This window comes from Netta rufina, assembly GCF_964035555.1.
Source record: "Netta rufina genome assembly, chromosome: 2".
In the NCBI taxonomy this organism is placed as follows: Eukaryota; Metazoa; Chordata; class Aves; order Anseriformes; family Anatidae; genus Netta; species Netta rufina.
This window is the reverse complement of record NC_140124.1, coordinates 107,998,764-108,024,954: the sequence shown is the minus strand read 5'-3', so window position 1 is coordinate 108,024,954 and position 26,191 is coordinate 107,998,764. Positions and strand designations below refer to the sequence as shown.

At 40.1% G+C, this 26,191-nt stretch overlaps 1 protein-coding gene across 1 annotated transcript in view; it reads right to left on the bottom strand.

Moving 5' to 3' along the window:
* Positions 1-26,191, bottom strand: part of DLGAP1 (DLG associated protein 1) — a gene marked incomplete at both ends in the record, with an annotated part of 138,600 nt that overhangs the window by 23,408 nt on the left and 89,001 nt on the right. The window contains one exon of the mRNA XM_084306997.1: positions 1,302-1,675. Coding sequence (XP_084163123.1) covers positions 1,302-1,675 — 374 coding nt within the window. The remainder of the gene's footprint in view (positions 1-1,301; positions 1,676-26,191) is intronic.

The window sequence follows — 26,191 nt, the reverse complement described above, 5'->3', positions numbered from 1 at the left end:
AAAGGGTCTTTGTTGCTTTGTTCAGTGAAAGAAGGGATCACAACAATAACAGAGAACCTTTGCCTTGGCTGGGCATAGGAATAAATAGTAGAGTTTTCCTTTATCCTTATCCCACCTGGATCTTGCCCCTGCCTTTAACACTGAACTTTCAGAAGTCCTTCTTTCAGAATATATCCAAAACAAATGGCTGTGAAGCACAGAAAGGGTACAGTAAACTGATCCCACAGGCAATAGTTAACCATTGCCCTCCCAAGAAGAAGTTAAAAGGAGTAAAGACACCACTTCTCTAGGAGCTGCCCCTGGGATGACATAGTTTTGTTCAGCGCCTCCCATCTCATCAGGCAGATGCAGAGATTTCATGGTAAATTCTTAGGCTTTGCAAATCAGATAAGCCTGCCCAGGCACAGAGGAGGTTGTAAACACAATTTCCATCTGCAGGAAAAAAATAATGTTTTTTGGGAAGGCCGATAAGCTATGGATTGCTATTCTGTTTGTTTGGGACTCATCTCCCATCAAAACCTATGCTGATTCTCACTTGATTGTAAGTTCAAGTACTTTGTTGCAAGAGCTAATCCTACAAGCAGATAGTTGGCCTTCTATGCACATTCTTATTTATTTATTTATTTATTTTTGAGGGGGAAGTGAGGGTGGGTATGGGAAAGATTAATTAAGATAGCAGATTAAATTGGTTTAGTTTGTTTGCTTTTCTCCTTTTTGTAAATACAAGTCAACTTTGGCAGGGTTAGTTTTCTCATTTCATTCCACTAGAGGTAAAAAAAAAAAAAAGCGTAATTTTCTTTAACAAGGGCAAATCAGAAGGGACTTATCCTCTGCTCTTGAGTCTGAGATAGGAACAATGCTGCCTCATTCAAGCGGCCACCAGTCATTATGAAATGCATGAATAAGCAGTGACAATTAATTCAGTGAGGCTGGACAAAAATATTTTTGGGGTGATAGTGTAATGTAAATCATTGTTTTACACATTCCCTTTCAATGATTTAATTCATGCCTTTCTGACCCCTGCTGTGTTATGATTCATAGATTAGTGCTCATGTGTGTAATTTAACAGAGCTGAATAACAAGTGGCAAGGAGACTTAAACAAATCCTTGCGTCTGATGTTTTTATGATAAATTAGTAAAACATCATTAGTACCATGTGGCATGATTAAGCTGCTGTAAATTCTACATAGGCACCTGTCAGGAAAACAAGAAAAACACACAAAACATTGTATAACAAGCAGTAAAACAAGTGTAGAAACCCCAAACAGTGGTGCACATATAATCCAAGTCATGTACCATACCTGTATTCCAATAGATAAGCATCTGTTTTTCTTGAAGTGGTCCTTCTTTCTGTCTTCTACTGCAACAGTGGCAATGGTTGTGGTGGTGGTGACGGTGGCAGTATTGTTTCCTACGTGTTGACTTGCTGGGCCATGGATCTGCGCGTTAGCAGCTTCAATGGCAGCTGTTAGTGCCTTCATACTGTCCAAGCTCTCTGTGGAGTTGCTAAGTCCAGACTGACTGATGATATCTCCCCTCTGTCCATGCCCATCCATGTATGCATCCTGGGCAGACTCTGTGCTGCTCTGGGCCGTGATGGAAATAAATGGTTTGGTGGTTGTTCTTGGTGGGACTGGAGGCGGTGTCTTCTTATAGGTGGTAATGCAGGATGACACTGGAAAAACATATGAGAGTTCTTGATTTGTTGACGTTGCAGGGAAAATGTATGCAAATATGATCTCAAGACACCAGTAAGCATGAGGAGAACAGAAGTAAGGAGAATGCTGTTAGCCAAAGAGCCCCCAAAAGCTCCAGTGACAACACTATGGAAATACCCCACTTATCAGTGTCCTCTACTCATGTCCTCTCACAGTAGAGGGAAAGAAAAGATCTATTTGCCAAGTTCCTCCTTAGCCTTTTAGGACTGTGTTCTCCAGCCTGTTTGCTGCTAACTCTTCTAAGTCAACCAGTAGAGTCAACAAGTCATTCCACCAAAATGTATGTTCTGGGCATAGCTTCCAGACAGGACACGCAAGGATCAGTCTCCAATCACATAACCAGCTAATGTGTACTTCATGCAGTTTTATTGCAATTTCTTTTTTTCTCTCTCTACCCTGTCCCACTGTATTTACTTATACATTTATTTATTAAATAATTTTAAAACTGCATTTCTTTGTTCAGAGACACATCCCAAAGCTATCCTAAGTAAAAGACTGTTAACACTCGTCATGCTTGAACTTGTGTATTTCATGCCATAAATTGCTCACTTGTTGCACAGACTTCTCAGGTACTTTGAAATGTTTTGTAAGCTGTGGAGGGCATGTTTAAAACAACATTTTGCTGTTGATATGTCTCATAATAAATGTAACATTTTGTTTCTAGGAAAAATGCTTAATTTTACACAAAAGGAGTTAATGTAATGAAGCCAATGGCTAAAGCCTGTCAGTGGGACTACTTAAAGAAAAGCATAAGTATAAACGTTTGCAACAAGAGAGACTTCAAAAAAAGTTTATAAGGACTCCTCTTCATATTTTGAAGGTCATTGTAAATGCTTCTATATGGATTTAGAAGTATAGTTTGAGGTTCCCACATTAGAAACTATTGGCTGGTGTTTACAGAATTACATGCAGAAAGCACTTCATGGAGATAAAAACATCTTAATTTAAGGGATAGTTGGCAGCTCTGCAGTGCTGAAGTCCTGGAATGCTTTCAAATGAGGAAAGAAAGTCCATTAAGAACAAAAACCAATGATGATATGTTCTATTTTTTAAGCAAATAAATGCAGGCATTAACCTGTGCAAAGTTCAGACACAAACACGTTAACATAAATTCTTATTAACAGTAATCATATGGCAAGAAATGATTCATTTTAACTGGCAGACGTCTATGCCACCCACATAAAAGGTAAGTCTGCTACAGCTGTTCTGCTCTCTGTTTGCACTGTACGTGCTTGTTGAGCCAGAAGCCATTATGGTATTAATTTGACTAGCTCAGATCCATATGCCTCATATCTCCCAAAACCTGCACGAATACTTACAGTGTAAAAGGTGTTTCCAGGGCATGAAATCACACAAGATTTTTTTTTTTCTAAGGATTCCGGTGTAAGTTTCTGATAACATGTCTGAACCCATGTTAAACACGTTAAATGCTAATGGAAAAAGAGTATTTTGCTAAGGTAGCGAGGGTTTTGAAGCTATGATTCAGTTCTGAAGAATCAAACAGAAACCACGGCATCTTGGAGAGAATACACGGCTAAAAATGAACTTGTCAAATTTTGACTCCTGGGAAGTGAATAGTTTATAGAGGTTAAAGGTGCTTTTTTAATGTGCTTATGACAAAAGGCATCCATGGAACTAACAGCAATGATGACAATTTTACAAAGAAGATTGTGAATTTTATGCAGTTCTTCATGGGTATGGATGCTGCCAAAAAGCCCTTGTGGTGACTGTGCACGTTCAGGTAAATCATCTGTTCTTGCTGCAGAATTATGGAGAATTGTGGAGGCTGTGGCTGGGCAATAGGATCCCAGAAATGCCCCAAGTGGCTCATGGTCTGGAGAAATGTTCTCCGAATGGTGGAGACGCAAACTGAAATTCACCACTGAAGAATTCAAAGCTTATAACTACACACTCATATACCCAGGTAATACCATGATGATCCTGTTCCAAACAGAGGTTTGTTACAGCCATGCTACGTTGCAATTCAGCAAAGTATTAATTGCCCCATTTAAAATACAGTTGGTAAGGTCATTGTGGAACTACTGAGGAGACAGCAGCACCTTCAGGACATCCCTGCAAGGCAGGTAGGCATCATTTATCCTACTTAGCAGATAGGGGAATGATAATGAGACCCCCAAAGTGCTCTTAAGTCGGAGAGAGGGCTGTAAGAATAAAAACCAAGCCTTAACAAGGCTAGTCCCCACATTGCTGGTCACCCACAACGAGTGAGAGAGTCAATAGCAACTGTTTATCGACAGCTACCCAGCACTCTGGACACTGCAGTACAAATACAGAACCCCCCGATTAAGTTGTCTTTCATTCTGTTGGTAAACGCACTCGATGAGGAGCCTAATCCACATGGCAGTGAAAGATGTTTGCACTCAGCTAATTAAGTCTGAAGTTATTCGTAAGAGGGGGAGAGGATTGACAACTCATACGGTGAAATTGTAAAGAGAAACAGCGAACGTTGTTTCAGCAAGTCAAAACAAATCCTCGGTTTCCTGGAGTCACGCAGCACGTACTGTACGGCTCCGGAGAAGCAGAGTGTGCAACTCATAAAAGAACCCCAGGCACTTCATTACTGGAAACGATGCAAGCTCCTGCCACTCCTTGGCAGGAACGACAACAAAACAATGCTCGGGCTGCAGTCAGAGGCAGCTGCTCGCTCAGTGTCGGAGCTGGCTGCGCCCTCCCAGCGGCCGGAGCACTGCAACAAAAAGGATTTGGTGCATCAGGTTTCTCCGGAGCTCTTTCAAGAGCCCAGCAACGTGTGACATGGCAACCTGAAGGACCTGACAGGTTTTAAACTGGTTACGGTGCTTTCAGTGCTAGGATGCCTGAAGAAGAATGGGAGTACTCTCCAAGGAAAAGGACAAAACCCCAGTGCTCTCCTTGTGCAGCCGAGGTCTGAGTGTTTGGTGGGTGCAGGAGGAGGACCTCGCCTTGTGCTCTGTTCCTGCAGGCAAGGGGGAAGTGCTTCCATCCAGCTCTGGAGGGGGACTGCTGCGTGGGAGGATGCTGATGGAGAAGATTACAGGATCACGGGATGCGTAGAGAAGATAGGGAAATCCTCACTTCACACACAGGGAACATTCAAGGGGTTTTGCACTTGAAAGTTAGTTTAATTCACACCAGGAAGTGAATTTAAAGGGCTCTATAATTCCCTGATAAATACATTCTTGGACATGGATCAAGGAGCGAGGTTCCCTGCTCAGACTGATCTGACTGGAGAGTCGAGTCAAAGGAGTCTCATTTGTCATTATAATTGCTTAGGCATGGAGTTAATCAGAAATAACTTTTTCTTAATAGCAAATGTGAATATGAATCCTCAGTCTGTCACAACATAGAGTAGCTTTCTGTATTATTTTACAGAGCACACTTGCTGCCAGAGCAGGTATACATTCCTCTCCTAGGGCAAGGTTTGATCCAAGTTAAATCATTTGCAAGAAAACTCTGACTCCTGAAGCACCTTGAGTCACTCCCATCTTTCCCAGCTGTATCAACCCACTCAGTAATGCTCTCCTTTCTGTTTTGATCTTTATCCTATTTCTGTGGCCTGCTTTTGGGTTACAGTTTAATCCCAAATACCTAGTGAAAAAGCACTTTCTCCAGATTAGGAAAAAAAAAGTTACGGTGTTTGTCCTCCTAGCCAGTATTTCCAAACAACTAGCTCATGAGAGAGGAATTTGGAACAGGGAGTGTCAACCACCCAGTTCAGAAGGAAGTCTAATGATAAAAAAAAAATAATCCCAGATTGCATAATAATAAAGGCCTGAATTTGAATGTTTCATTGTAAGAGCACTTCAGTTGTTTAAACACGCTCGCTAGGGAGATGAGCCCTCAGGAACAAACACCAGCACGCAAACCCAGAGTTTTAGCTTGGTGGATGGGTGCTCAGGAGAACCCCAAGGCAGACTAACATTTGCAAAGAGATCAAATTCACACAGTGCTTTGAGCGGTTCAGGTGATGAGATATGTGAGCAACATCTTTCCATCTCTGATTTGGCAGGCTCATGTAAACATAGTTAACGAATACAAGAATAAACGAGGGCGCAAATTTAAAGTCAATTAAAATAATGGCTCTTTTCGTGAGAAAAATGACTATTTCCACAGTTTGAAGAGAGCAGCAAAAGACACAGTGTGTACACAATTAAGTAATAAGGTACAAGGTAAAAGGTCCTCAATCGTGTACAGATGGACTTAATCCTTCTGATTTAATGCCTATTAAAACGGTATGTTACAACACTACACTCGCATCTCACCCAGCTGCACCACAAAGCAGGGATGCAGGCACATTCATGCAGAGTTGAGACATTGAGCTGCAGTTCCTGGGCTCCCCATGCAGAGGAGTGGGGCTTGATTTGGCTAGGTGTGCTCAAATGGAGCTGTTATTCTCCTTACCATGCACCTATTTCCCTGCTTTGTTAAGGTTGAGGGGGGTAGGGGTGTGAATGCTTGGAAATGGTGTTTTAGACTCTGTATTGTTATTTGCACATGCAAAAAGTTGGTATGAAAATGGGGCATCTGTTTTCTTAATCAAAAAGCTATTCTCAGGTAGCAGATGGCTTCTAAGGAAACAGAGATTTACCACTAAAACTAAACTGAAATAAAGATTTTCATAAGAAGTTCAAGACTGCCCAAGGGAATAATACTGGAGTGAATTACGGATGTCATTATCCCAAATGAGAGCTACTGAAATCTTTGTACCACGCCATCAGGACTTCTGCCAATGCCATGCTTTTTCCCCACTATTTCCCCATGCAATCCCCACTACTGCCAAGCCATATATCTCAGCCGACAAAAGCCTAAGATACGCTGGCTTTGGAAACAGGCATAACTGGTAACTAAAATCCTGCAGAAAACTATACAAAGTATGTAAACTGTCTTCAGTGCACACAGTAGCACCACAGCGTTAGGAGATAACACCCCAACCACCCTGAGGTCTAAAAGCTTGTGCTGGTGGCCATTTCAGAAGTCTGGACATTTTTGCTCCCAGGTAGGGTGCCTTCGGCTTTCCAGCTTGGTGCAGTAAGGGGGCTCCTGAAACCCATGACTGACCGTGGCTCATCCAGTATCTCAAGTGAGATGGAGTTAAAAAATCTGCATGTGCACAGTCACTGGATGAAAAGTGAATACTCCTCTATCAGATTTCTTTTTTTTTTTTTTTTTTTCTCCTAATGACTGCTGCTGGAAGCTGCTGATGCCAGTCAGAAGTTTAATTGCTATCCCAGGAAAGCTGAATTAGTGCACAGAGAACAGGTGACGCAGCCAAAGGTGTCTGCTAAATGTCGTTTATCACTGTGATATTGCCACAAATTATGTATGCACAGACAAAATTCATTGCATGTGGGCTTCCTATGAGACCCACTTCACTTTTTCTACTATGTAGCCATAGCTGAACTTCTCTATACATTAAAATTTACCATTATGCTAACGGTGCACAACTTCAGTAATTCAGCTCATTCAGCCTCAAACAGAGAAGTCTGTAAACAGCTGAAGCTCTGGAAAAACATCTCACATAAGCTGATAGTCATTGCCCAAGTGGATAGTTGCTAGGATGGCTTATAATATTTTACTCTTAAAAAACATGATCTTCACTGGGGTCAAGCAATTAGGACTCAGCTTTAGATTTTCTGAACTGCAAATCCTCCACCTCATTTTGGTTAACATGTAAGATCCCCCTTGCCTTTTTACACCATCAAGTGACCAGAGGGGACGGCAGCAGCATTTGCTTCCAGCAGCTGTCTCCAGCAGACAAAATTGCATGGTGCCCAAGGAGATGGTACTTTACTGAAGGGCTCGATCCTGGCTGTTGGCTCATGTGATGTGATGCCGTTAGGTACCCATCAACAACCCAGGAACAGCATCTCAAATTGAAACTCAGGCTGAGAGGAAAATCAGAAGTGAAACTATTTTGGCCTTGTCCTTAAACTCTGGTTATCAACAAAGCATCTGGAAAAACAACACCAGGAACAACACAGGTGATATGATTCTGACCCAGACAGACACTCTCTGAGAGCTTCAGAGAGTCAATCTTTAGAACAGTAATGGTAGAAGCTATCTGATACACAACATCAGCCTCTACATTCAGTGAAACATGTTGGAGAGGACTTAAAAAAAAAAAAAACACAAAAAACAGTAAGCAGTGTGGTCTTTCTGAGTTAACATACAATTTGCCAACTCTTTTAATCTGCACGACGTTTCCTTTTTTTCTGAGAAAAAAAAAAACAGGGAACCATTGTCTGATTTATAGCTTAAACTAAGTCTACTGCACTGTTAAAATGTTTTCTGCACTTAAATAGTTCACCAAATCCTTCACACTCCCCCCCCCCTTTTTTTTTCAGAGCAGTCATGGAAAACAAGAAGCATTAGAGCTTTAGATAAAAAAGAACACTTAAAATATTTTGTGTTTCAGAACTTGCATGCCATCAAATCACCACGGTGAGAAATTCATAAACTTTCAGAATATCAATACATCCATTTTATAAAAAGCATCTATGGAGAACAGAGGAAACTATCTGAAATATGGTAGTTCATCCCACTAAGATCAAGGATGTGTAACAGTAAATAAATATAATAATAGGCAGCTTGATGAAATTGGATCCCTTTCCCATATATTTTCCAGGAAGCTACTTCACTGGTACTTTGATATAACATTTTGTTATGTGTTACTGCAGCACACTGAAATTCCAGAATTTGCATCCCTTTCCCTCTGGCAATGCTGTTAATAAAGCAAAATGTTTTTTTAATTATTATTATTATTATTTAATATGGAGTTGCACTAACCAAATGCAGACATATACAGATAAGCAGCTATTTAAGTAAAAACACAATGCAAGAACCAAAGCAAGAACCAAAGCCTGTATTTTCAGAAACTTGGGGGGGAGGTTGAACTTTTTCAACAAGCATTTGTCCACCTGAGCTAGGAAGATTAAAATCAAAAGATTCAAATCCAAACATAGTCTGAAAAACTTACTTTAAAAAAAAAAAAAAAATATTGAGGAGCAGTTGAATGTAAAGACTTGGGCTGTAGATGCATGCTGCAAGTTCTTGAGGCTAATCACTTAAAAACTTGCCACTTACTTACACTTTTGAATTGCATCTGGGTTCTTGAAAAGCTGACCCAAGCTGTAAACGAACCTCATTTCCAGACTATATCAGTAGCTCATTCAGCAAGTAGTTACCCAGTGAGCCTACCAAAGTGGAGCCCACCTTTGCCATTCTGCTTCAGTATATTACTGTTGGTGGTATTTCTCAAAATTGTCATGTAATATTTGGAACGACTGGTTATGAGCATATTGATGTATTCTTCTATAAATAGTTTCCCTTTGTTTACACATGGAATATTTAATATCTGAGCAGCCAATATATAGGAGACTTGAATCCTGTCAAACCTGGAGATACATCAGGGCAGGTGCATGGTCAGGACCAAGCCTACATGTTCCTAAAGCTCCCAAGAAGCAGGGATTATGCATTGAGTCCCTCTTTGCTGTTCACTGGGAAGCACTGCATTTTGTCCTTCCTGATCATCTGCTGCCAGTCTTCAACCCATGGCAATGGAGCCGACCATCAGCAAACCAAGTTCAGCAGTCAATAATTTTAGCAGGAGCTTGTCAGTCACAAATTTGGTGGAGAAGTTGCGGGGTGAAGTTGCTCAGTTTTTGTCAAGTAGGAGATCAGATTAGAGAATAATTAGGATTCTCCTTATCTCTTCCAAATCTGTGAATCCCAGAAACTAGCCTGTGAACCTTGAGGAGAATCAGGCAAGCCAATTATCTAAAGTAATCTGATCATGCAGCATTGAAGCTAGCTAGGCATTAACATAGTTGGACATCCCTGTTTTCAACATTACTGCAAGGATTTTGTTATCACAGTCTTCACCGAACTAACTCTGAAAAGGCAGTATTTGGCTGGAGTATTGACACTTCAAAGTGTGATTCCTGTCCAATGAAAAATGACTGTAAAAATTGTTCCCTCTTCTTGAGGCTGGAAATGCACCTTTGTTTGCTGCTGATGTTAGCAAGAAAACAAGCTTCTACTGGTTTTTACTCCCAGTGGTTTTCCAAATACTTAATAAACTTAAAGTAGGGTAAGCAGAATTCTGTATCATTGCACACATTGGCATCAAGCTGCTCTCACAGAATTTGATTAGTGATGCATCCAAATTGTCTTAGAAATCAATTAGTTTAAATTGCTGCAAATCCACCCCTGATGTGGACATGTTTATATGTGGATATGATTGAAAAGGTCTTTTTTTTAATTTAAAAATAAATAAATGCAGAGGATGTAAGAGTGATTCATTCAATGAGTTTATCACAATTAACTGTATCAGTTAACTGATTTTAAATTGATTTCCTTTTATGCCATGGTGTGCAAACACACTTCACATTGTTATCAGTTACATCCACTTGAATACACTGAAAGCTGTACAGGTGTTAATTTAACCTAATGAAAATCTGTGAATTTAAAAGCCCTCTTTAACTTTCTCAGTCAAAATCTGTTGTCAGGGTTGCTCTGCTTGAATTGTCTTGTTCTTGCATGGTTTGCTTACTTTTACACTTGGTATTATTTTAAAAGATACAGTAAAACAAGGAACTTTTCAAAGCTCTGCACTATACAGCAGGTATATACATACAGGACAGTTATATTCCTTCAGTCATTATGGGACTGGTATATACAGCTAGTACAGAAATGTAGGTACACCAGTTTTGCACGTTATTCAACCCTAAGGCTGTTCAGAAGCTTTTAAGCAATCCAGAAAGTCATTGCTCTGACAAAGGCTATTCAAATATGTGTAAAACAACCTGTATGTGATGGAATTTACTATTTTTGGTGTCATAGCCACCTACACTGTTAACAAACTACCTCACTGTGCTGATGAGCATAGGTTTTGCTTCCTCACAGTGCAAAGCACTTTGTCACCTGATCCAGCAAAGGACTTAAATCTCTTTAAGAACCCATCTTAAGAAAAAAAGTGTATACTTAAGCTTTTTTGGTCAGTCTTTGCCTGCATCAAGGCTTTTAGTGCCCTCTCAGTGTCTCAAAAGTCTACCTCTCAATTTGCTTTGAGAATTTTATTTTATGCTGCTTGATATGCAAGATTATATTAAATAGTTAGGTGAAGATTTAAAAGTTATTCGGATGACAGCAATAATGAAGGCCTACTGTGTTTTAGTGAGATATAAGTTGCAAAGAAACTGACACAATTGGCAAAGAAAATAAAAACTAGTACAAACTATAAGAAGAATGTGATAATAAAAGCAACATGAACAACATTTTTAGTTGCTATAAATTGCCAGGAAACATCACAGGAATTGTTTTATATCCTTTTATTATCAATGCAGTTTGCTATAGCTCCAAAGACCCACACAGGTTTAACAACGCACTCTATTTTTCTTATAGAGAATTAATAATAAAAATAGAAAATCAGCATTCAGGAAGGAAAGTATCACCTAGATATTGAGCAAGACTATCTGTTCAGCCAGGGGAGTACCAACTTGTTTTTACATAATCAGTACTACATTCTTCAGCAAACTTCCCTTACGTGGGGTGTCCCACTCTGAGTAGGAATGTCAAAAACAAGTGAGTTGCCCAAAACCAAAAGGAAGAGATGCTTGCAGCAGGAAGAAGGAATGAAAGAGGGAAAGTTATGACTAAAACCACAGTCTGTGCAAAAGAGTAACTTGTCACCTGAGACAGAGAGTTATGACCCAGCTGAAAAATTCTGCCTCCCTTGTGGTCTGGGTAAGGTTATCAGATGACCTTTTGGAAGACATCTGTGCAGGGCAGATCTAGCACTGTGGGGTAAATCCATTCACTGTCAAATGAGGAAATGTAGACAAGGGCTTTACACAAGAAATTATACCTATCTTTGGCCTTATTTCAGGTAAAACAGCAAAACTGACTCAAGCCTGAGGACATTAACATTTTTCAAAACCTAGGAAAAACTGAATAATTTGGTGAACAAGGCATATTAAGAACATGTGAAATATGTATTCTGTGTTGAGAGGAATTAATATCCAAACTAAAATCTGGTTTCCATCTTCCCAGCCTGCATTCAGATTAAGAAATTCTGACCTTGCTCAGTGACAGGCTCGAGATCACTGTGGGTGACCTCATTCTTTTATCAATTTGGTCATTTTATGACAAGACTCCTGGCTGATATTGCAACAAACCAGCTCAAAATACTAGATTGGCATGAAAAATTCTTATTGATCAGCCTGAATGTCCAGCACACAAACTGTTGACATCTCATGTACAGTTCACCAAAGTGCACAGGTTACTATAGAGTATGAAGATGCATTTCAGTAAATCTGAACAAAAATAATGTCTCGTTGGGAGTCCTGAACTAGCAACAGGACAGCACCCAGATATTTCAACAAATAAAGATGGTGGCCCTGACACACATGGATGTGGACAGACCAGGCTCAAGCTATTTGAGATGTGAGAGACATTCTCATCTTTCCACATGTTTCTGCATTTATTAAAGAAATGCATGTAAAGGAAGCCTTGAAGAAGTTCTGATTCACAGTTTGCAGGAGATGTCAGACACAACTTCCTTGGGGACACCGGCTGCATCTGATGACCAACACCTTTTTTTTTTTTTTTTTTTTTTTTCTATCTTACTCACTCTGACTTACTTAAAAATAAGTCAGTTTAGTAACAGTGGAAATTTTAGAACTTGAGAACATGATCCCGAAACCCTGCTGGCTGAATTCATTCCAGTGGCAAAAGTCAGAAGCTTATTTTACATAATTTCCACAATGACAAAGCAGCATTGCCTCAGTAAAGGACCAATGTGAGTAAACTTTTATCTCCGAAGCACAAGTAGGATTTATCTTTCTATTGCAATTTCCTTTAGCTAGAGATTTTGAAATTAGTGCTCGTGGTCTCAGTTTGGGATAAACCTCCCTTCTCCCTAGCTCCTAGACTACACAATAATTCTAGCATTTCTTAATTTCCATAATTGTAAAAAATTAAAGATGCATTTTGTGCTGTCTTAGTTAAAAGGTAAACCCAGGCCATCTATTTAGTACGCAAAGAGAGAAAGCAAACACACCCACATGAGTTTTGGCACTTCAAAGCATTCAGACCTTTTGAATCTCTCAACTACTGAAGTGCTCTCTAAAGATCACAGGGCCAATACAAAGTCTCAGCAAACGCCAGCTAAGTGAATCCTGCAAATCCATACAATCTCACACGCACATTGCAAATCCTCCACGCCTCAAAGTGCATAAGATGCAGTGAAGGGGCTGGATCAAATTTTTAACCAAAGCTCCATTTTATTTTATTTTTTTTCTGCCCAAGCCTGAAAGCTCTTCTTCTTTAATTATCCTTCTAATAAGACCCTTTTATTGCACACACCTATTCCTCCTACAGACGGTGTTTCTTTTGTAATCAAAATCTCAGCCTCGTAAACTTTGCTGGCTCACCGTGAATCAGAAGGTCACTTAAACCTGTACCATGGTGCTCCCATAGGCATATGGGATGTGAAAGAAAGGGAAAGAATCAGGTCTGAATCTTCATGTCCAAACGAGTTGATTAAGAAAAGAGATAAACTGACACAAATAGCTGTGAATGTTCAAGAAAAAAAAAAAAAAAAAAAAAAAAAGATGCTCAGCAGAGCAACAGGCAACAACATGGTACAACTCAGGCTGTTCTGTTTGGCTATGCCCATACTGCTTTGCTTGCAAACCTTTATATGACCTCAATTTCTGTTTGTACGGGTGTTTGAAGATTGATTGTCTTAATACCAGCACTTTTATCTGCATGGTTAACATCGTAGAGAACGTATTTACTCATTATTTGTTTTTCACATCAAATTAAAGAGTCTGAGCAGGATCAGTGTCAAATACCAATCACCCAGAAAAAAAATGCAAATAATTGAAATGGACAGATGACAAATAATCCACAAGCCAGTGTCTGCTTTTCATTAATTGTTTGAAAACAAATGATAAACAAATACATGTGCGAAAATGAGGACTCTTCACAAACAACTTGGTAACTGGGAAAAATTATAAATTCAAGATTAAAATCAACTCCAGTGAGTAAATCAGCCAGCTCTTGTTACCAGCAATATTAATATTTACTTTTTATCATGTGGGATCTAAGAGGATATCCAGACTGTGCCTAGCTGTAGGTGACAGTGGTATCATCCACAGCTAAACTGTACTCAGCTGGGAGAAACATTTAAGGCTACTTGGACATTTTCCAGAATAGCTATTATTATTATTATTATTATTATTATTATTATTATTATTATTATTATTATTATTATTATTATTATTATTATTATTATTCATTTTGGAAGTGCTTTAAATTGAATCACTGCACTCTCACTTTATTTGGGGTTAAGGGTATCCAGACGAATAGTTATTCTGGAGTAACTGTAGTCACTCTGGAGAATTTAAAGTTAGAGAAGACCTTGTTGAAGATAGAAGGCTGCTGCATGATAAACCCACAGTCTTCTCCCATGGCTTCTGTCTGCTCTGGAGTCTATCAAGGTGCTAGGCAGGTCTTTTTGGCCTAACTAGGGGCAACTAGACTAACACAGGCAATATTCAAGGTGATTTGGCTGAATACCTTGGGTGAAGAAAACAGCAACAAAATGTGCAGGTGAACTGGCCTCTATCTAAAATGCCTGAGGGCACAGCCTTCCCTGCCTGCAGAATGATTGAAAAAGTGTCAACAATTAGATTTTAATAATTTCAAAGGTGGCTTATTACATCCACAATGTCATTCTTTTGTGTATAAAATTGCTGCCCAACTGATGTACACCAGGAGTGAAATCTACTCATAAAGGAAAAAGGGTCTTCCTCATAATTTTCCTGAATTTAGCACTTAGGACTGTGGATGAGTCATATTTTCCTTGTTATCCCATTCAGTTGACTTTTCTATAGATGCCTTGAATGTGCTATGTATTAACAGCCAAGTAGGCCACTGCAGCAGTTTTCTTTGAGACTGGAAACCCGCTGATTTGACCTGTTTATCAAGAGAAAAGCGTCATCTCAACAGGACAAAATTGTTTTTATATTTTTCCTCCCTATTTTCCTCTTCTGAGCAATTTCTCTTTAACCCCATGGTGTCAAGTAAAAAGTCACTGGTCTAGAGAATCTTTTTTTTTTTTTCTCCCCCACCCCCCCATTTTAAAAAAAATATTTGTACATAATTCAAGAAAAAAATATAGGAACAGTTTTCTTATTATAAAAATTTAAATTGTGAGGTTGGAAAAGCATACCCCTAATGATCTACATTTCATAACTTGCACATAACAAATGGCCTCAGGTCTGTTAAACACGTTGGAGTCCTCTAGGATGGAAGAAACTATTCACCGTAATTTAAGTTAACATTACAGTCAAAGAGCTTTCAGTATTAAAATTGTCCTAAGCTGCTCTGAAATGCTCAAGACCTTTATTTTGCTCACTTGCAGAGATACACGTTAAAAGGAAGATCTTATAGATCTTTGCATTAGCCTGACTAAGGAGAAGTGAGCCAGCTTCTCCCTTCCTCCATAAATTAGATGTTGTCAAAAGAAAAAAAAAAACGGGTTTAAAAAGCTTCTTTTCACATTCTTCAGACTGCTGCATGCCATTTGCTGATCTTGGTCGAGAACTGAGCTTGCAGTGAGCTTCCACAGCCTGCCATGTGTGAAATTCATACTACGTGACAATTTTAACATCAGTTTGCATCATTAACACATGTTCCTGTCTGCACAACGTTATTTTGCACTTTGCCAGATGAGACAGAGGCAAGAAGAATTGTTACTGTGCACAAGCAACTTTCTAATAAAAACAATACGGGTATTATTATTCTTGGAAATGCATTCGGAAAATCTTACTCTACATTGTACAGTACGCAATAGGGTGGGTGACAGGTAGGCAAGGTGTAAGAAAGAGGGATCCACAGGTACAATAAATAATTGTGTGCATGTGCTTGTCTGAACACACACTGCCATGTGAACAGAGACACCCTTGCATATACACACAAAGCTACATTCATTTTGAACTCTGCCTTTGAATTTTTCTTTTGTTCTTTTCTTATATGATGCAACAGATTTCAAGGCATGCCTTTCTCCTGAGCTACACTTTACATCTCTGGTTTCTTACAACGTGCTCTGTTTGGGTAGCACTCTCAGCTTCTAAGGCGCATGACACTGTTAGGGATTATTTGGCCTACCCATAGCTTCCGTGCAATATGTGTTAAGTCCCAAAGGATCTTGCAGCACTATCCAATCTGACACAGACCACAAAACACCCCTAGATTAGATGAAAAACTAAAAAAACAAAAATCAACCAGCCAACCAACCAAAAAAAAAAACCACCACCAACAAAACAACAACAACAACAACAACAAAACCAAAAACATCAACATAAAACTTGCAGTAAAATAAGGGCTAAAAAAATCAAAAATTAGATGCTATTGGAAGATCTTCAATGACTTGGCCAGTCCTATTGGCCCCTTTAGCTGAGGGTAAAGCTGTCCAGCTCATCCTAGCTTAAGCTAGCTTATTTTGACACCACAGGTTGAAGGGAAGAGGTTGGTGTCCTCGGTATTAACTGGTCTGAATACAACTGAGATCCCTTGCAGTGAGCTTTACTTCCTAGCACTTTACTTTACAGCCTGACTTAGGAGGAGATATTCAGAAATCTTTTTTTTCCATGACTGAAATGGAGAGAGTTTTCATCAACTTTAAGGTAAATGTACATGCGTGTGCATATATTTTTGTAAAGGTGTTACTGGGATGCAGAGGGAATTATAGTTAATAGCACCAGATGTCCTACGGCTTTGTGTCAAAGACAAAAAACCTGCAGCTCGGTTGCTCTCACAAACCTGCTTGCTATAGGCTAAAAAAAAAATCCTGCTTATGAACAAAATAATACACATTATTTCACTGCTCATTCTAGCACCAACCCTATAATTACTGCATTCTCAACTATCTTCCACATCCCCCTTGAGCTGTGAATTACAAGCTTTCAGCATATTGGATACTAGTCCTGTGGCATGATTAGATTACCATTTCCACAGGTTGCCAATGCAGAAGAATAGCTCATCTAAGTATGAATAGATTCATTTACTTGAAGAGAATTTTCTTTACCTTTCAGACTAATCATCTGTGTCTAATATAGGCTAAAAAGAACAGCAATTCTATGCAGGTTAGCTTCTCTTAGAAAATAAAACCAAACCCACAGTTTTTCTGTCCCAGAATTTGAAGGTATGCAGGTTTGGGGTTTTGTCTGGCTGCTCAGAAGAGAGCTGTTGTTAGCAGAATGCAGATACAGACCTGTTTTCTGCTGTAGCCTGAATGCATTAGTCACTAAGAAGTGTAATGAAAAGTAGCCATTTTGTGTTCGTTTTAGTGCACAACCTTGGAGAGGAGAAGCACACCCATCCATGTCATTTTTGATGTGCTATTGAATAGAATATAAAGATTATAAATATTATATTAGTCATTTAGAGGTTAAAAAGGTAATTTGCACAGCATAAATATTTCCCTTTGGAATTCAGGAAAACATAACAGCTTTGCATTTGAAATAAGAACCAGCATTTGAAGATATTTATCATTTGCAGGCTATGCACAGTGTGAAAATTTAACTGTGGCTGTTCAGAAATGCTCAGAGCTACATCACCATCATTCCAGTGACACTTGTCCCAGTAATGCAGAGCATCCTTCGCTCCCCCTTAATGGGTTTCACAACTCTCTTGTGCAGCCAAAACTGGAGGCAGGGCAGACACTGGACCTGGGTGAATACACTTTGCTGTACATTTAAGGATACAGATAAGATTGAAAATATTTGGCTTTTTAAAGTGGAAACTGCTGCAAGTGGCAATGCAGGTTGGATGCACCCTCATGGACACCACTCATGCAGTGCTTATGGAAAGCTGGTTTTGCTCAAATACATTCAAATCCTTCCCTACAAAGTGGCATAAAGCAGACACCCCTACATGTTGCCTTTCCAGGTGTTTCCATCTTATTACTTTTTTTTTTTTTTTTTTTTCTGGTGGGTGCAAAGGCTGACCCACGCAGAACACCAGAGAAATCAGTGAAAACTCGTAGGTCCTCCTGTCTGCAAGAGGCCTTGTGTTTGTAGATGAAATTCCTAACACTCATTTGTGGCCTACTCGGTGCTCTTATCACCCATGTTTTAACTCTCCAGTTTATGACTTTATTATTTTAATATGGTCTCCAGACCATCTGCAAACCACCTACAGGGCCTGGCAGCTCATGCAGTTTGGGAAACATTGCCTTATGATACTACTCTGTAGTTATTACATTAAAAGCTTGTTAAAAAGGCAAATCTAAACAACTTTGGAGATGTTCAAGGAGAACCGCAGATTTCTTCTTGACATGCATCATTATGTAGTAAAAGAACATTCAGGGAAACATAAGGATATTTATTATTCAATGGATTACACTCTTTTACAGCTTAAACTAGTTGAAAAAGAAGGGGACAGCATTATCTAATTAATGATGGTTTGCAAATTGCATCCAGAGAGAGAATTGCTGCCTTTTCAGCTTTTGTTAGACCACATGTGGCCACGTGAGCACTTCTCACAGAAATGCTTCTCCCTGCTCTCACTCACACACATCTTTCTCCTGACTTTGTACGGATTTTTCCTGAATGGTTTTCCATTCAAACAAAGATATAGACAAGCAAAAACATGCTGCCTGTATGAAAAAGAAGTCCTTTACCTCCAGATGCCCACGTCTCTCTCTGTAGTACAAACATTCATTATATTTTCTTCCATGGCTTTTCTCCAAACTTTCCGCCCCCTCCCCAGCTCTGCTTCACATCCCAGCCTTTCAGATGCACTCCCCATTCTCACAGCATTCAGCAACCTGGCATGATTGTAGTTAAGTTCCTCCTTCCTTACAGACTCTCGGGACACCATATTTCTGTCTGGGAATTCAGTGCATCACGCCATCATTGGCATCATGTACATGTGCGCTTTAGCTTCATGTAGCAATGGAATAAGTTTTGCACTCTTTATCCAGATGGATAAAGCCTCTCTGTAAGCGCCTACTCTCTGCATTGCGTATGCACAAAATGCCTAAAGTTTTCCAGTACAGTATTCATGACCTGTTGTGGCACTATTTTTCTCAACATCCCAGCTATGTGACTCCTGCATGCTGGCTGGGGTTATCAACTCAGCTAATTTGAGGTCTTCGCTGCTAAAGGAAATCCGAGCCCAACACAAAAAGTCCTCACAATCCACTTAGAAAATATTTCCAAAAAACAAAAAGAGAACAAATTTGGAAGAATGTGTGTAAATGGTTATAAAAGCCTAGACAAAATAAGCACTCTGAGCAAATAACATATCCCTCCCATCTTAAACCGGCTCTGTTCGGAGGCGCTGAACTGCCCCTTGGAAGTGTCTCCCTCCCTCTCTGTGCAGGCCCAGATGACTAATTTTGGATGGCCAATTAGACAGGAGGAATCCCAATGCTAAAAAGCTCTAGTTCATTGCTGCACAAACTCATTCCTGTTTGTATTTTGTGCCTTGTCTGTATTTTTGTTGAGCCTTGAGATGAAAATCCGAAGACAAAGAAATCCTATTCCAGCTGCAAAGTTTATCTGCGTCTGATGCAGTGCTTGTAGATGGGCAGAAGGGCTCACTTTGGTGTTTGTGTAGCACTGTAGAATTGAAATCAGCAGTTTGTAGACAGCTCTCTCAAAGATCAGCAAGAACAAACACTCCTTTCTTCCTGCTCTGATTTCCTCCAAGTTAACAGCAGATATTGACCTTACGGAATCACTGCAGTGCATTGTGAATTATGTATGAAATGCAATTTCCCTTTCAGCTGTGGGTAAGTTCAACTGTGTTGCCTGCAGTCTGCATCTTCAGAGGACTCACAGTATTCCCAGAGACAGCCATGATGACCCAACTCACCAGAAATAAGCTGTTCAGTTTCAGTGAAAAAAATCCCTTTTCATTACTTAATGAAAAAGCAAACACCTTATGGGAACTCCTGTCTCCCATCTTACCATGCTTCAAAACCTCTTAAAAGTGCATGTTTTATATTCACCCATGGTTTAACATGTGCTTAAAGTGCAATACTAAGTAAGAACCAAGGGAGATTCAAAATATGGGCAGATGCCTCACCAACAAGCCTAGAGTCAACAAATCAAAAACAATTATAGTCTACCTATTCTTTTTTTCCATCCGGCAAAACGTACTTCACTAAGATCTCCCAAAACACGTCAAATGAGTGATCTCAGATAAAAGGTAGTCTCCCCTGTAGCCTGGCTTGTGCTGGTCCCCTGCTCAGCAGGCTTCTTGTGCCCTTTAGCTTGATCATTGGAGAAGTTGGGCTGTCTTGATATGGCTCACAAGGTTTTGCAGCCCACCAGCAAATCAGAAAGAATCAGGTGACTTCCCAGTGGAAAAAAACAAACAAACATATTTTAAAATTTCTAATTTAAAAATATCTAGCATCTCTCCAAAGCTGGAAGAAGAGCCCATTTTTATGGCATTGTTCAGTTTCCCTTCCTTTTATAACACTCAGTTTTAAAGCTTCAGTGTTTTCCCCTCATCCTATTTTTATTCTTTATCATCATAGAAACAAAATATCAAGAGTGAAAAATAAATGGAAACACTTAATATATATTAATATATAATTTAACAATATATAAAAGCCATACAAGAGGACTGAATTACTGAAGTTATTATGAGGAAGTTTCAGCTAGGTGTTTTTTTCTCTCTCCTCTCTTGCAAGTCCCATTAACAATTTATAGCATGCACATTAACAATCTACACATGTTCCTTGGTGTGCAAGAGGGTGGGAGCCCCCCAGCAACGTGGGAACAGCATCCAGCTCCACTGCTTTTTTTCTGAGACTCAGAGTTGGGAGGTATAAACTAAGCTCACATTTGAGTTAATAACACAAGAAGAGGCAGAAAATGTAAGCAAGGCACCTGTAACTACTGCCACATGAGCAAATCAGACAGGCACTTAAGGACAGCAACTAGATTTGTCTCAACAGTTACTTTGCCTGATGAAAGGGTTGTCCTGCAAGCTGCACCCAAAAGCAAGAAAAGTTGGCTGTAAATGTTTACTTCTGAAAATTAATCATAAAAATGGGTTATTTTAGCTGCACCAAATCTTGATTTCCTTATGGGCATGAATAATTTGTACTCACGGAAATTGTAGGAGCCTACTTTTCTTCTGCTTTCAAGTAATTAAAAGTGAAACTATTCAGATATTTGAATGCAATGGATTCGCTGTTCCCTCACTTACATTGCTATGCCCTGTTATACATTACCCATCCAAGGATTATATATTTCATACACATAATTGCTTTTGATCCTGTGGTGGAAATAAATTTCATAAGACAGCCAAACTTCTCTTAACCACGTATACATCTGCTGTCTCCCCGAAGCTTGCTGACAGTTAATTCGCTTCACATATCCCATGGCTGCACAAGGGGTAGTATTCCCAGTGCCCTTGCAAGGTTACAGACTGCTTCTACCCCACACGACTAAATCAAAGCATTCCGAAAAACCAAAGGGACAGTCAAGTCTCTGGAATTTCAAAGCAAACATTTCTGCATGTCTGGTGCTTCAACTTCTGCCAAGTAATTTCTTCTGGTAATCACGTGTCTGGTTTAGCACACCAGCCTTGCTCCTGACGTCCATTTCACTGACAGAGCAGGGGTCTTGTTTCTGGTCTCACCCATGCCTGGAGAAGATTGCTAAGGACAACAGAGCCACGCAGGTAGCAGAGAAGAAATAGATCCAGATCTGGCTTTGGGTATGTGCCTATTGTAATAAAAGTGTTCGGCCTGTTCGGCCTGTTCAGGAGTGTACCTGCCACATGAAGGCGTGCTGATGCCAATGGGGGGCCTGGTGGGCCTGCATGCAGCCCATGCCAAAATACACATGTATCTTAACAGAGGACAAATATAAAATATATCTAATACAGATTTTCATTCAGCAAAAGTCCCTGCTCAAAGAACACTAGAGCTCTAGGAGAGCGATAATCATGCACATTAACATAATCAACACAATCAACATTTAATTTACCAACAGCAAAGCCTCACAAAGTGTTGCCCTGTCCATAGGCTGATCTAGCATGGGATCATGCTGCACTCAGAGCCCCCAGCTTGCACTAATCCACCGACTCACAGCCATGCTGGCTGAAGCAGAAGGTCAGACTGGAAGCTGCAAAGGTTAAGCAGAAAGGATAAGCAGAAAGACTTGCCAAGCTGTGCCTAAAGGTGAGTCAGTCTCAGATGCTTCTGAATCAATCACACACTCTCCCAGACCATCTCTGGGATGCTACCTGTGATGAGCATGGGATGGAGATGCATCATTACGCAGTTCTTCCAAGCATGATAATAAAGTCCCTGTGGATCTGCCAGTACCTATAGGAAGCTAACAAGAACTGGTAGCTTTCGATGAAGCTGCCATGGGAGGGATTTCCAAGGCGATGGCTCTCTGGAACCTCCCCTGTATTCCCATCCACCACTCCCCTGTCTCAGCAGGGATTAAGAGCAGTCTATCATTCTCTGCTGGTACTGCCCCAAACAGAGCCTTCAAGTTCAGAGCTGCTTTTTGATAAGAGATGTACATCTAAAAAGACTCCTTAAGAATCAATGCAAATTTTTATTTTGTTTTGTTTTATTTAAATATGGGGTCTGCACAAAACAACAGAGAGAAGTACCAGAAAAGAAGGAATGAAGGAAAGCAAGTAGGTCCAAGCCTGATACCAGGGACCTGGACTCCACTCACCATAAGGACAGGTATAATTCTCCTCACCTTACTCAAATGAGAAAATGAAGCTTTCTCTCTCATACACTGTGCTCTCATAGTCTTCGTTTCTCTTTTCCTAATGCTCTCTGTTACTTCTATCATTAAGCAGTTATCCTTTTTCCAGGCTTCTTTAATTGGATCATCTCCCAGTTTCTGGGGGAACCCTTTATTGGAGTGATTCCTGGGGATATAGCCCCTGTCCATGAAATTGAGAACTGCTAAATTTAATACAGGGCTGGCTAAGGATATGATTCTTTGTTTGTAGTAGAAATCCTGTTTACTGGCAGCTACATTTAAGGAACCTTGTACCAAATACATTTCCTTGTACACCCATACTCCTGTGTTTTAGTTTCTTTATTTTATAACACTCTGAATTTGTGAATTTTATGAACTGCGTATATGTCTCACTGTGAATTTGAACCTCAGCTTATCCACTTCCTACTCTCAATCTTAGAGATCCCAGAGATCCCAGAAGTGTGGGCACCATTTGAAGTAATTTCCCCAATCATGTTTCATTTTTGCACTCTTTCTGGGTGTACATGTGGCTCCCGTTCACATACACAAGCCCCGCGCTTAACAATACACAGGCTTTCCTGCAGTAAATAGAAAGAGGAGGCTGCTTTATTCCTTTAGGATTTCAGTCTCTCCTCTCTCTGCCATGAGCCATGTCACACAACCTTAATTGCTTTAAAGAATAACCCTCAAAATACTTTTCAGGAACTTAGCTAATCTGGTATTACTTATGCTTCTAAGATTTCAAGGAAGACCTTGAATGACATTTAGCTAACAGGCAGTGTGTAGCTATGGACATAATTATTTCTGAGGTAAAAACCTTGAACTGACTGTGCACATGGTTTACTTTTTTTTTTTTTTTAAGAGAAATCCCTAACGAAGCACATTCCCCATCCCACAAGGCATAACAGTACAAAAATGGTGGAGACAAATGCTTACCATTAACAACTGATTTTTTTTTTTTTTTTTTCCCTACCACAGTGGTAAGCATTCAGCAATTACCTTTTGTCTTTTGAGCTATTTACTCAGATAGGATTGCAAATAACCCCCTGCTCTCATGGATTTGATATATTAAAAATAGAAATAAAAAAAAAAAAAAAAAAAAAAAAGCAATCTACCTTCTGTTCCAGAAGATGCTAAGGACTACTGCAAGAGTAATGAATTCTGCCCCAACCACCACAGGCATTTTGTCTGCATTTTATCCGTGATATTTGATATATGTCAATAAGCAGAAAGCAGTAAGCAGCTTACTGCTCATTTCAAAATCAAGAAGTGAGTGTTCTGGAAGAAATATATAAACACTGAGTCAATTCAAGGGGTTATTAAAGCCACCGCTGTCATACAGATGAAGAGCTCAAGATCACTTCTATGCTTGAAGAGCATAGTTTGTATATCTCAGCCAGGGTTTATGTTGTACTGATAACACAATCTTTCTAGCAGCTACTAGGACAGTGTTGGGACATCAAGCACATGGGACCGATACAAGAAGAGGCAGAACTTGGTGCAGGTATTTTTGAGGTGTTGTTCCTACTGCAACCAAAGAGGACGTGATGGATGGGAACTGGTGATGGCTGCTGGCAAGGTGTCCTCAACAAGTGGGGCTATTGGCCCACGTATGCTTCCAGCACACTCCTTCTTCCAGCAGCATCCCTAGGAAGTCTGGTTTCCCAGGACATTGGGCAGGCCAGGGCCCACCAGCTTCTAGGCAGGTGTTTGCAGCACCTACAGTTTAGGCTCTCACCCTGTCTCAGCACCCCCTCAGACCCCACCAAAACCCAACAATAAGAACCAATCATTTAAAAGTTTTTTTTTTTTTCTTTTCTTTTTTTTTTTTTTTTTCTTTTTTTTTCCCCCATAATCTTTCAGACTACAGTAGCATGTTTTAGATACTGCTCCTTTTTACTTTCTTTTTGCTTACTATTGAAAACACATTTTTGTGGTGAGGAGGAATGAGGATGGCTCTGCTATATTTTGGACTGTGGAAGGCTGTGACTGTGCCAATGATACTATATTAAGAAGAAACTTAGGATAAAGTGTTTATAACCAATAGTGGATTTAGACTTTTTTTCTTTTTTTCTTTCTTTTTTTTCTTTCTTTTTCTTCTATGTACAAAGAATGCAAAATTTGATGTTTTTGGTTATGCAGCATCACTCTACAACATCTCTTGTAGATCTAGGTTAGGTTTTAGCACCTCTTTATAAATTGCTCACTTCAACAATATCTTGGAATATTCAGTGTTTATGGTGTGTGACTGAGCATTTGCATCACACCTGACTCTGTTCTCTGTTTGTTAATGGAAACTTCTGTAAAGGGCAGAAAGGTTGCTAACTTCAAAATGCCTGCAAAAAAACCCTGAGTATCTGAGAACAGAAAAGTGCTCTTTGAACTTGCCATGAAAAGTATTAAGAAAGAGCAAAGGATACCGTTCAAAGAGACTTTATGTTATTTTTCAGACAAAAAAGTGTACAGTGTACAGGAGGTGAGATTAAAAGTCCCTATTGCCAGGTCAGAATTAAAGAAATGGAGCGTTGTAGTACTTATCCCAAAACTAAACATTATACAAGGTGGAATTCAACGGCAAAGTTAAATATGAAATAAATCCAGCAAGATTAGAGAAGGGCACCATAACCCTGTCCCTGCAGTGATCCATGTAATAGCTCTGTGCCGGTGCTGTGATGACATGTCAGCAATACCACGTTAAATGTCCTTTAAGGGCACATTAGCTTCTCCTCTTCTTTGTGCTTCTAGGACTTTCCTTCACTCCTTGATGAACAAATTTCAGTGCCTTCTGCCTTCTCTCCCTTATCCCCATGTCATCTGCAAACAGCGCCACGCCGTCCTCTGCTGACCTTCCTCCTCAGCTGACTGCTGCAGCCAGTAGAGGAACCCTTGCTATTTCCAGATACCAGTTCACTTCTGTTTTTGCCTTCCGTTTTCAGCAGAGATTCCTGCACAGCATCTTGGTCAAAACAGCGGCTCCGTGCAAGCCCTTTTGGGAGGGACGTGGTCCTACACCAAGGTCCACCACCTTATTTGCCCCTCGCTGCCTCCCCTGGGACTGCAGAAGTCCTTGTGGTGACCATGGGGCTTGGCTGGTTTCAAAAGACAGCAGGAGCTGCAGCCTATTCTGCACAACAAAATTATTTGTCTGCCTTGAAAAGGAGGTGCTCAGGTGTACTGCCTGCATTAACATCTGGGGAAACTCCTGTTTTTGCTCCGTTTTTTTTTGAGACATCACTGCAGCTCAGCTGCCTTTCAGCTTTGTTTTACCTCCTGGGAGAAACACCCAGCCAAGGTGGCTGTGGGAAGGAGACCTAGTCCTGATCCACCCCTAGACACCATGTGTTTTTTAATGCTGGTGAATAGCTGACACCATCTTCATGAGGCAAGAAGGTAAAAGGGGGAGAAGTCCCCTCAGAGCTGCAGCAGCAACAGACGGGTGAGTGTGCACGGAGCACATCCACGCACCAGGTAAATGCTGGCTGGTACTAGAGAGTAACATTTTCCTGATGAACCGAAAGATGGATGGATATGGGGGGAATATTGAATATCGTATTTTACATTTGTAAAGTTACACATAAGACAGTATTTAATATAGGCCATTGGCACTTGATTCCAATGATCTCTTCCAGAAAATTAGCCCTGATAATTTAAGTTTGGGAGAGCCTAAAACACTGTCATTGTTCCACAGATGTTGTGGGTAGGCAGGGG